Raw genomic sequence first — 12,070 nt, 5'->3', positions numbered from 1 at the left:
CACAGGCATGCGGCCCCTGGGAGGTTCCCCTGAAGAGAATGTGGCCCTCGGGTTTCCCCCGCCCCTGCTCTAGGGGAAGCAAAGCTGAGCTACAGCTTCTGCGTCTCTTGCTGACGGGCACGTTTCATTTTACTTACAGAGACACACCATGGACCATTTCAAGCAACCATGAAAACGGCCGCGGGGCAGAAACATCGGTGGCCCAGCTTCACGATCTGCAAGCAAAATAAAACATACGCTATCAGGAGAGACCAGAGGTGGCAGGGCGCTTCCTTCCTGAAGTCCCTGATCAGGCCTGGGGCAGTAGCCAGGCAGGGCCTTAAGCTTATCCATCTTGGCTGGGAGATTTCCTTCCAGCGTGTGAGTTTAGTTGCAGGGGCAAAACTCTTAACCAATACTGTCCCTTCTGCCTGAGGGTGTGCTGGAAAGATATGGGTTGGTCATGCAATGCCCAAACAAAGACTAAGGTTGTGCGAAGAGGCTTACGCTAAACCAGCTTCATAAACTGCAATGCAGATTGAAGGAAGCCACTCCCAGCTTCCTAGATTGCCAAATTAGTGTGGCTTCCCTGCCCATATTATAGACCCTCCCTATTTTCCTGGGACAGTCCCAGATTCACAGAAGCTGTCCTGGTTTCTGATTTGATCCCAGAATGTCCTGCTTTTCCTTAGGACGTACCTATTTTCATTGGAGAAATGTTGGGTGGCATGGTGTTATCTCAACTGAAGGAGCCGGGGGCTGACAACTCACTGTCTTGCTGACATTGGAGACTCACAAATGGTTGCTCTTTGGCCTGCTGATTAGGGGTGTTGCTGCCAGATACTCAAAAGGATTGGGGGCCCAAATTTGCACAGGTGCCTAGAGTGCCTGTGGGCAGGTGGAAAGGGTGGGTGGCATCTCCTTTAGGCCTCTGTATCTGGCCTGAAGAACTCTCCCCAGACTACACACCTCACTGGCATTGCTTCGCACCCTGGGAAAATATTTTCTCCAGCTGGAATGTGTCCTTGAACTCTGATAATGCTTTTTGCTCATCCGAATGGAGGCTAGAGAGGGATGCACTAGTAGAAAATTGCCTACAGTAGAGTGCTCATATTTGCATTTGTTGCTCCACCCACTTTTGCCTCTGGCCCCGCCCACCAATGGCATACAGCCTTTGAGGTTGTCAGGAAAGGAATGAGTCCTTCAGACTGAGATAGGTCCCCACCCTTGATCTATTGCTATGCATGCCATAAAGCCAGCTCCATCCTGAAATGGAACCTGTTCTAGAAAGGACAACCATGTGGATGTGTTTATTTGTTTTCTAGATGAGAAATCTGCCTGGCAACAACCCACTTTCCAGGTTAATGGACTTTGTGCTGAAGCCTGGTGAACAGCTCTTCAACAGCTGTATTGGGTTTTTTTTTTATTAATTAAGTGCATGTATCGGTCGCTTTGTAGAAGAGTTTCAAAGCGATTTAGCCAGATAAAATACAACAAATAGAAGCAATTTAAAACCAGAAAAGATTTATAACAACGAACAATGCAAAATGCATACAGTGCTGATCACAAGATAGGGCCGTGATCGTCAGTATTAACAAACACTTGGAAAGTATAGAATAGCCTTTCCTGATCTGGTATGCTCTAGCTGTTTGGGACTACAACTCCCATCAGCCTCAGCCAGCAAAGCTGGGGTTGATGGGATATGTGGTCTAAAACAGCAGAAGGGTACCAGGTTGGCGGATGCTGTATAGATTTAAAAACATACAACAGAAATTAAGAGAAGGAAGGGGCGTGGGAATGTAGAGCACCTCTGATTTCCACCAATGTGGCAAAGAAAATCTACAGAGGGTGCGTGGTATCCTCCCCACCCCCACCCCTCGCTTCCTCATGCAACAAGCCTGGCTCACTATGACATAAGAACAAAGGAGAAGGACTGGCTTGATCAGAAAGGGTCAGATGGATTAAGGGAACTTGGGCTACAGAACTGACAAGCATGTCCGGTTCAGAACCAATTCAAGATGTAAGAACATAAGAAGAGCCTGCTGGATCAGGCCCACTAGTGGCCCATCTGGTCCAGCATCTTGTTCTCACTGTGTCTAGTCAGATGTTGCCGGGAAGCCTCCAAGCCGGTCCTGAGCACAGCAGCCCTCTCCCCTGCTGCAGTTTCCAGCAGAAGGGGAGGTAGGACATCATTAGTAACCATTGCAACTTGCTTGTTGACATCAGAGCTGGAATAACAGGTCCGAGGTTCCCATGCCCTATGGTGTAACGGTAACTCTGTAAACAAGCCTTCCTTTATGTAACTGAAACAACCATATATGGCTCCCCTTTTTGCCCCTGCCTCTCCTTCCTTCAAATTCACCGGTGTCAAATTTCTTCACTGTATGCTCCTTGGGCAGGGACCTGCCTCCTTGTACACTGATTTCTCCATCCCTGGCTGACAAAATATCTTTAGTGAGCTTATAAGGGCTGGAAAGATAACTCTGGCATCTAGCTTTCCTTGGGAAGATTCCCATAATAAAAAGGATCTGGGGAGAGAGGAACCAAGCAGTTCATAGACTCCAAGTCCTCCTTTGCACATCCGTGTGCTCTCAGCAGCCACCATCTGGCTGGGAAATCCGCCCCTGGCGTCTTGCTCCTTGGCTGTGGGATCCTGAGATGGGCCAAGTCTCTGCCATAGCTCTCGGGTGGCAAACCATCAGGCTAGGTGGTTATTAAAGCCGCCCAGTTTAGGCTGAACATCTTAGCAGAGCTCTTAGTAAGGGCACAACACCAGCTGTTTGCTAATATCCACTCGAATTAAGTGCAAAAGTCACAGCTTCCAATCCTTCTCTCTTCCCTAACCTCTAAGCGCTTTAAATGCATACACAGCATCACTGTGGGGTGGTGGCGGGACGGGGACTGGGGGGGGGGAGGAAAGGCTAGTCCTCCCAGGGTCAGCTATTGCAAGAAGGGTTGTTGTTTTTGAGAGGGGGGAGGGGAGAGCAGCAGCAGACCCTTTTCAGAAAACACAGCAGACTGGCTCAAAAGCGCCTTTGCATCTGCTACCGAGAGCGATTAAAAGCAAACCCCATCAGATCACAGACGAGCAGAATCCGATTTCTAATTAGAGAACATCTGGCTCCAAAAGAAAAAAGAAAAAGGCTGGACCTGACTTGGAACTGCCACCCGGAATCGGGGAGGCAGGGGACACAGAGAGAGACTATCCCCCCGCCCCGCAAGGTGCAATACAAAAAAAGGCATTTCTTTTCAGAAGGGAGGAGACTTTGCAGCTCAGTGTGGAAGGTGAGGGGGGTGGGCATGTGTTGCTCTTTCTGATTGTGAGCAAGAAGAAGTTAATTTTGACCCGGGCTGCATGGCTTCCTCGCAGCTGAAGGGCAAAGGAATCTGGGGGAGCAGGCTATTATAGTCACAACTATTTCAGGGCTTTCGGCATCGATGTGCTGCGCCTGCGGATATAGCCGCCCATCTGCCATTAGATCTTTTATCTGTGGATGGAGGAAAGGCTCCCATCTGTGAAGGGAGTGGGGGGGGCGCAGACTCCCTTCCTGCTGCTTAGGCTGCACTTGTGGCACTCCGGGCGTTTCGCGGCCCAATGCAAACTGTGCATTATGCACTGGCGGGCAACTGGACGGGGTGATTCTCTGCCTTGCAAATGGGGGTGACCCTCAGGAAAGAGAAATGCATTTTTGCTGCCCGAGGCAAAGGAGAAGATGGTGTCTCACACACGCAAACACACACACACCTGCACATACACAGGCTGCCTGGACTAGCTACTGAATCCTCCTTCAGCCCTGGCAATTTGAAGGCAGCAAACTAGCTTTTGGGTTGCAGGCAGGGCCAAACTGAGACAGCCGTGGAATCACAAGAGGTGAGCCCCCTCAGGAGCCCCAACCACTCCTGTTGCCAGAGAACTGAGGAGAACTGAGAAGCAAGGAGACATGGTTGTGACTTCCGGGTTCTGGCGAGATCTAGCAGAACTCCGCCAGAATATTGCGAGGAACCCAGAAACTGCAGTTGCATGACCCTGGTAAGCAAGGATTTAGCAAGCGCAGTGTGTGTGTGTGTGGGGGGGGGGGAATAGTGGGCAGCCGTGTGGGTGGCACTTTCTTGTTTCACCTCAGGAGCCGTGTTCGAAACTCCCATTGTTCTAGGCGCATTTTGCGACAGGGAATTTCATTAGCGCGAGCAGTTTCTGAGCTCTGGGCGCAGTACTGTGCCTAAGATTTCAGATTAAAACAGCAGAGTGGAAGGAAAGGAGGAGCTTTTTCTGCCCCCCCTCCAGCTACTCTCTGAAGACTAGAAAAGAGACCCTCTTAAGAATATTAGGGGGGTGGGCAAGGAAAGACTGGACGCTGAACATAATATTTTAGCTGCAGTTCATTCATTTTCAGCTTTGTATTCTTGTTATAAAAAAGTGCACCTAGTCATTCCGTTGTTGCACCGATAACCTAGGTTTAAGGCACCATTTAGCTCCTAGCTTTCATATCTTGGTTTCTAACACTGCTCAGGAGGCAAACCAGAATGGGTCATTCCTGGGTGCAGGTTAGGTGACACAGTTCTGTCCTCTTATCAGAAGGAAACGGCCTCGGAGGCTGCTACTGCTGCCTCACCAGCACCTGCTGCCTGAGTTAGTTACCCTGCCTAATGGTAGGGCAGGCCTTTGATGAGTGGTGGAAATCCCATAGGGGGGTTTAACATGGCTACAGCTAAGCCATGCAATGCTCAACTTTACTGTTCTGCAGCCTTGTTTAAACAGGGTTTGGAATCTAGTTTCAACACCGGGGCTCTGGTGAAACAATCTTCTCTCTGAGCATGTGCAAAGTAGTTTGCTCTGCCTGTAGAATATCCACACAGTGAAACATAGAAAGCTGCCTTATATTGAATCAGACCATTGGTATGTTGAGCTCAGCATTGTCTACACTGACAGGGAGGGCCCCTGCAGGGTGTCAGGCAGGGACTCGTTCCCAGTCCTACCTGGAGATGATAGTGGAGATTGCACCTGGGACCTTCAACATGCAAAGCAGATGCTCTCCCACTGAGATCTGCATCACCTTACATTGAAGCTCAGAGGTCTGGATTCTAGCAAGACCTGGGCCCCTGGCACCCATCCCTTTTGAAAATAATCCTGAGTGCTGCTGTTGCCTTTGCTGTCTGCTTGGGGTTCAACTGCCCTCTCCCTTTTTGCTTCCTTATGCACCTTCTGGCTGCGAATCGCAGCATCGCTCACGAACAGCAGGAGCGGAGACGGCTGGCATCCGCATCAACGGGGAAGGGGGAGGGCTGCTTTCCTGGCACTCCAAATGTGGTGCCATCTGGCACTGCCATTCGCTTGAAAGGCGATGCATCAAGAGGCGAGAAGCGGCGAGGGTGGAGGTGGACAGCATCCAAGCCCACCCACCCGCCCCGGCATCCGAAGCAGCTCCGGGTCCTGATGACAACCGGAACCTCCACGCCAGAGGAAAAGAGCTTGGGGATAAAGCGGGGAAATGGGTCTGGCTAGATTCCGTTTCTGCAAAGTCCTCTAAAGTGCAAAGTCCTCTGCTTGGGTCAGGTTTTTGTTTTTTTGTTTTGCCTCTCGGAAAGGCTAATGAACAGCCGCAGCTCACAGTTCCTGCTGTACAGGTCATTGCAGAGTGGGAATAGCATGTGTGCGGGAGGGAGCGTATGTAAGTTTTTCAGTCTGCTTCAGTTCTGGAAGCAAATAGGCCACAAGGATAGAGCGCAGGCAGATAAGTCAGCGATGGGGAAGCTCAAGCCTCGCTTAGCAGAATTGTGCAACTGCTGCTTCCAGGTTCCACCAAGACCTTGCAAGAGCCCCATAATGTTGCATGGAGGCCTTTGGAGACCCTGGTAAGTGAGGGGCTCTGCCTTATATACTGTGGTCTCAGGACGATTGTGCAAGACCTCTGAAGGCCTCTAACAGGGCTCTTGCGGGATCTCACTAGAAGCTGGAAGCCACTGCTTCTCTAGCTGGGGTGCATACCTGCTAAGGCGCCCCTTGGAGTCTGCCACTTGAGGCAGCTGCCCCCTGGTTCTTGTGCAGATAAAACGAGGAAGAGAACTATGTACATCACCTTGAGCAACTTGGAGGAACGACAGGGTGTAAACATAATATAATAATAATAATAATAATAATAATAATAATAATAATAATAATTGTACACCACATCAGGAGAGACCTTTGATTCCCCACCTCAACCCCCTGGCCCCTGTTTCTGTTTCCTTTGCCATTTTTGATGCCCATCACTGGGCATGGTGTTGACTTGACTACTCACTAGGGTTTGGTGTGAAGGTGGGGTGTCGCGTTGCTCCCTGCGTGACGGCTGGTGACGGCGGTGGCATGTTGGGGGGTGTGGATCGGGACTGCGTCTTCACGTCGGCCGGTGAGTCAGGCATTGTTGCTGCCTTGATCTCCGTACTACCTGCAGAACAGAGAGAGGGAGGGGAGGGGAGGAGGTACAGGTGAGGAGAGTCAGAGGCAAAGATACTGCCCAGGAAACAAGTAAGGGAATATTTAGGATGGAAGCCCCCAGGGAAGACATGATTCATGCTGATGCCCGCTTCAGCCACATCAGGGATGGGGAAGCATTTTCAGTCTGAGGACCACATTCCCCCCTGAGCAGCAAGCAAACATGCTCCTAGACAAACAGCTCAGCAGCCATGGGAAATTTCCCAGCGCCAGCTGAGAAATAAAAATGCTAACTGTGGGGGGGGGGGTATGTGCAATGCAGTATCCCTGATGAGGGCAGGTCTGGCTGGCTCATTAGCAGGCACCCTGAACAGGAGCACACTGCAATGTTTTGTTGCGGATCCCATGTAGCAACATCAAAAGCAATGTATATAATGTATATATAGAGCCCTTCTCAAGTAGACCAAAGCCTCATCTAGTCCAGCATCCTACATCCCACTGTGGCCGACCAGGTGGTCCTCTCCTCCTGAGAAGCTCACACAAGGAAGCCCCAAAGGCAATGGCCATCCCTTGGCGGTAGCCCCTGCCCCAATTCGGTGCCATGCATCCTCTGAACCGCTCAGAGGTTCCAAAAAGCCACCCTGTTTTTGTGGGGTGATGAATGTAAGTTGTGGAAGTGTTATCAGGATGGGAGGGACGAGGTGGGCTGGGAGACGAGAGGTAAATGGCAGAGGAGCAGCCAGCCCACAAGAGCAGCTGCCGGACTGTAAGGAAAGGCACCTGCCTCTGACTTTGGAGGCTGCCAAGTTCATTTCTCTCTCTCCTAAAGTGAAGAGGATGCAGTTGAGTTTGATGGCTCAGCGCAAGTGCGAGGGCAGCTGTGGCGCTCCGTCACTGAGCCTCGCGCCGGCAGGGCCCTGCCAAGACCCAGATGAGGACCAAAGAAGGAAAGCCTCCCCTTCGCCGCCCTGGCTTGGGGTCAGCCAGCATCTCCTCGAGGTGACACTGCCTCCATGAGACCAGCACAGAGCTTCTCTGCAGACGGTTGCGCGGCTGATAAAAAGTCTAATCTGTGGCACATTCCAAATGCACTGCAACTGTTGCACGATTAATTGAACACACACACACACACACACACACACACACACACACACACACACACAATGTGCACAGTCCAGGCTAAATAAAGCTGTGATCTTAGCCAAAGGAAGATATCACTGGGGTTCGCAGAGGAGGCAACCTAAGCTGGAGCTGAACATAAGTGATCATACATGATCGTATGGCAGGCTCTCTGTTATGGATACAGGTGGCATGGAAACCCTTCACATGGAGAAGTCTGGCTTCAATGGGCTTTCATGAAGGCTTGACTCCATGCAAGGTATATCTTTCTCTTAAGAACCTGGGAACACAGAAGCTGCCTTATACCAAGCCCAGACCACTGGTCTGTCTAGCTCAGTATTATCTACACTGACTGGTAGAGACTCTCTAAGGTTTCAGCCTGGGATATTCCTGGTCCTACGTGGAGATGCTGGGGATGGGGCCTCGGACTTTCTGTAGATAATCTGCAATTGAGCTCTCAGTGTCCCCAGCTGTCCTCCCCGATCATAATTCCAGGGTTCCTGAATACAACCCCCCATCTTGCAACATTTGGTTTTTAAAATTTAAAATATTGGGTTGTATGCAATGTTAGTCCTATGTAGAGTAGACCCCATTTCTAAGCAATGGCCTATCAGAGGTCCATTCATTTCAGTGGGTCTACTTTGAGTAAAACTTAGTTGGCTACACCCTTTATCTTTAAACAATTTTATTCATATCTATATCTACCTACCTACCTACCTACCTACCTACCTAAGTTTCAATTGTATAGTTGTGCAAATCACCCTGGGGTTGCTTTGATGAAGAGTGGTTTAGAAACTGTATCAATGAATGAATGAATGAATGATTGATTAACATAAACATGGGATCCATCTCTGAGGTACCCACAAAATTTTATTATTTTATTTCATAATTATGGCTCTTACAGTTTCTCCTCCCACAATGATGTGGCAGTGAGGGGGAAATTAAGGGGTGGAAGAATTTGACCATCTCGGTTTCCCCCCATTTTTCATTTTTCAAATTCTAAGTTTTCCACATTAGTTTGCCATTAAAAAAAAATTACCAAGAAAATTCATTAGTATATTGATGGGAATTTCTCCTAATATACCTGTTTCCATATGCAGTTTTGGCTAATATACCCTTTTTTGCAAAGTGATCTCCCCTAAAACAATGCATTTCTATTTTCATTGATATTTACATTTTCATGGACACTTTACCCGAGTATATGCATTTTTGTGCACTATATTTCAACTGGAGAACCACACTGCAAAATTTAGAGAAGTGTGGCTTTCGAAGGATTGCTATGTTTCAGTTTGCTTATTTTTTCACATAGTGCAAATTAAGCAGGTTCGCCTTGAAATGCAAAATGAATCAAATTTCTCTCCCACGCGTAGGGAAACCCCAGCAACTGACCATCATCTCAACTTGAGAGCCACTATAGAATGCTGGACTAGGGCCTGGGAGAGACCAGGGTTCAATCCCCACTCAGCTGTGAAACCCACCAGGTGACCTTGGGCCAGTCACTAGCCTACCTGACAGGGTTGTCAAGGGGAGGAATTGAGGAGGGGGGAAACCATGCGGGACACCTTGAGCGTCTTGGAGGAAAACGCTGGGATATCAATGCAACAGGTAAATAACTAACAGCTCCCTTCAATGCTTGCCGTTTTAAAAATTCACCATCCGCTCACCCAGCCAGTTAGAAAGAGCCCCTCTTGCCAGCCACCCTTGGATTGCCTCCCTCTCGCTCCTCCTCCTCATTGATGAGCTCTGTGTTCCTTTGCCAATAAGCAATGCCAAGGGCGGAAGGAGCCAAGAGTCATCCTTTACTTGTCAATGAAAGTGATGATGAATAAATTGCCCTGATCTCGACTCTGCGAGGGTGGGAAGAGGGGGTGGGGGACTCCTGGATATATCCCTGAACCGATAACTTGCCTTGCACAAAGCTCTTCCCAAAATGCCAAGCTGCTGTCCACAATTCCAGGAGGTGCAAGCAGCTTCCCCAGGCATTGGCCACCCCATCTGCAAGAAACCCCCATGCCGGGCCTTCAGTGTGGGTCATTTCCCATATTTGCTGAAAGCTCCCCCCCCCCCCGCCCCGCATCCAAAGAGTTACACGTTGTGGAAAGAACTCTGGAAAGGAGCCAGGGAGAGAACCACCTCAGCCCCAGCAGGGCCGCCTTCCTTCTCAACGCCATTCCCAGCATGCAGCTGAGTTCGGGCCAACAAACACGAGCTTTGCCGGCTATAAATCAGCTCCGAAGGCAGCTCCGGCTGAGGCCAAGGAGACGGAGAGGAGACTCCCCAGCCTTGCTAGGAGTCCCTTTGGCTCCGAAGCCTTTCCTGGCATTGCAAAGCAGGCCTGTCCTCTCTGCAGCGGCGGGAGGGGGGTGGAGGTTACATACCACAAAGTTGCCTTAATCTGTTCCCGCCATGGTTACGCCAGACACAGGGCTTAGGGCAGATCCACACTAGACATTTTAATAATAATAATAATAATAATAATAATAATAATAATAATAATAATACCCCGTTCATCTGGCTGGGTTGCCCAGCCACTCTGGGCAGCTTCCAACACATATAAAAAGCATAAATATAATCAAAACATTAAAAACACATGACTTCTCCCAAAGAATCCTGGGGACGGTATTTTATCTTCACAGAACCACAACTCCCCAGACCCATAACAAACTACAGTTCCCAGGTTCCTTGGGGGGAAGTCATGCACTTTAAATGTGTGTCAGGTGTGTTTTAAATTTATGGTTTGGACCTGCCCTTAAAATGTGAGCCAAGTCAACCCAGGGGCTCAGCCCCAGAACCTGTTTGCAATTCCACAGAGTTCAGCCTGAAGAGTTATGCCAAATCACAACACTTCTGAGCAACGTCCAAAAGAGGTTCCTTTTATCACAGAAGCCTTGTAGCCCCCTGACCACGCATACTGTGTTGTAGCCAGTGCTATTCTTGCTCAGGGTAGACCCACTAAAGTTAATGGGCATAATTAACGTAGGTTCATCGATTTCAGTGGGTCAGAGGGTTCAATTAGGTTCAATTTCAATTGCTGAGGGTCTTGACAGACCTTTTCATTATTTTCTGTCTGCTGTGGCAATTGTAATGCATTGTGCTGGACGTTGTATGTATTTTACCTGTATTTTTACACACATGCTGTGGACCACCTGGATGTCTTTCACGGACCACAGTTTGGGAACCAACAGACTGAAATAGATCTGGGTCAAGTTTGAAATAGACATGGTAGCCTGAGAACAGTATGCTTTGGTTAATAGGGACAATTGGAATGTGTGCTAGGGTCAAACAGAAAGCAGATCTTTCTGCTTGCAAAGCCCGCCTGCCTTTTTCGGTTGTTATTCTTTTTCCCTAGGCAAAATGCTGGCTGTGTATCCCCCGGCTGCAATTGCTTCGCAGAAGCAGCTGACAGTGGTGGAAATGTGCACCAGACATGTCTGAGCGAAACACACCCAAGGGAACCAAGCCACGAGGTAAGGAATGGCTAGTTTCACACAGGAAAGGTTTGGGGGCAGAAAGATGTTATGCAGGGACTGTGAGACAACACAAAGGACATATATTATGGTTGCTGCAAAGTTTGGCCAGCATACAGAGAAAACAAGGCACAACATCACGGGGCTGGGATTTAGGCACTCGTTTCTCTCTCCAATGTATGCAGACTTCTGCAAAGGGAATACGGGGGAATGGAATTGCTTTGACCTCCCCGCATATATGTGCTCTGCAGGCAGCATTTCTTAGGCAAGCCAGTCCAATGAGCAGCACTGGATGAGGCAACCATGGCTCATCAGACATTCACATCTGGGGAAGTGCTGGAGCTCAGTGACAGAGCATCCTTTGCATGCAGAAGTTCAATCCCCAGGATCTCCAGGTAGGAAAGGGAATGTCTGCTGCTTGAAACACTGGAGAGCTGCTGCCAGTCAGTGTAGGCAATCCTGAGCTAGAGGGAGCATTCTGGATCTCACCACAATGTACTTGGGAAAGTCAATTTTCACTGTGAAAGTTTGCTTGAATACAAACCCAAAGTGCTTGAGGCCGGGAGGAGAGCAAAAGGCTCATTCCCATTTAGAGCCGAGGCTCATTGCGTGAAATGAAGGAATCTATTTGTCTATCTGAGCGGCATGGGGACAAAGGAAGCTGCCTTACGGGAAGCTGCATAGGAAGACAGGAAGCTGACCACCTAGGACAATATTACCTGTGCTGGCTGACAGCAGCTTGCCAGGATTTCAGAGAGGAGTCTCTCCCAGTCATAGAATTGTCCTACCTGGAGATGCCCTGGATTGAAGCATGTGCTCTACCACTGAGCTACACCCTTTCCCCTAAAATTAAAGTAGGACTCCAGCCCTCATGATGCTGAAATAAAAGGGGCTCATTTAGTGGGAACATAGGGAGCTGCCTTATACTGAGCCAGACCATTCATCCATCTGGTTCAGCACTGTTGACACCAATCATCAATGGCTCTTCAGGGTTGCAATCATGGTCCATTCTCATCCCATCCCAAGTGGAGATGCCAGGGACTGAACTCTGGATCTTCTGCGTGTGAAGCAGCTGCTTTACCACTGAGCTACG

At 49.3% G+C, this 12,070-nt stretch overlaps 1 protein-coding gene across 7 annotated transcripts in view; it reads right to left on the bottom strand.

Moving 5' to 3' along the window:
• CBFA2T3 (CBFA2/RUNX1 partner transcriptional co-repressor 3) overlaps positions 1-12,070 on the bottom strand; it is a 73,676-nt gene that overhangs the window by 30,203 nt on the left and 31,403 nt on the right. For 4 of the 7 annotated variants that reach the window (XM_083513661.1, XM_083513664.1, XM_083513663.1 and 1 more), the window contains exons 2-3: positions 6,258-6,404; positions 138-215 (exon numbers count right to left, since the gene is read on the bottom strand). In XM_083513661.1, coding sequence (XP_083369787.1) covers positions 138-215; positions 6,258-6,378 — 199 coding nt within the window. In that variant the 5' untranslated portion in view covers positions 6,379-6,404. The remainder of the gene's footprint in view (positions 1-137; positions 216-6,257; positions 6,405-12,070) is intronic. The other 3 variants (XM_083513668.1, XM_083513667.1, XM_083513666.1) reach the window with 1 other exon arrangement.

The sequence above is a fragment of the Podarcis liolepis genome (genome assembly GCF_965112155.1).
Source record: "Podarcis liolepis genome assembly, chromosome: 7".
Classification (NCBI taxonomy): domain Eukaryota; kingdom Metazoa; phylum Chordata; class Lepidosauria; order Squamata; family Lacertidae; genus Podarcis; species Podarcis liolepis.
Note: the sequence above shows the minus strand (reverse complement) of the source record. Positions and strands in the feature narration are given on the sequence as shown.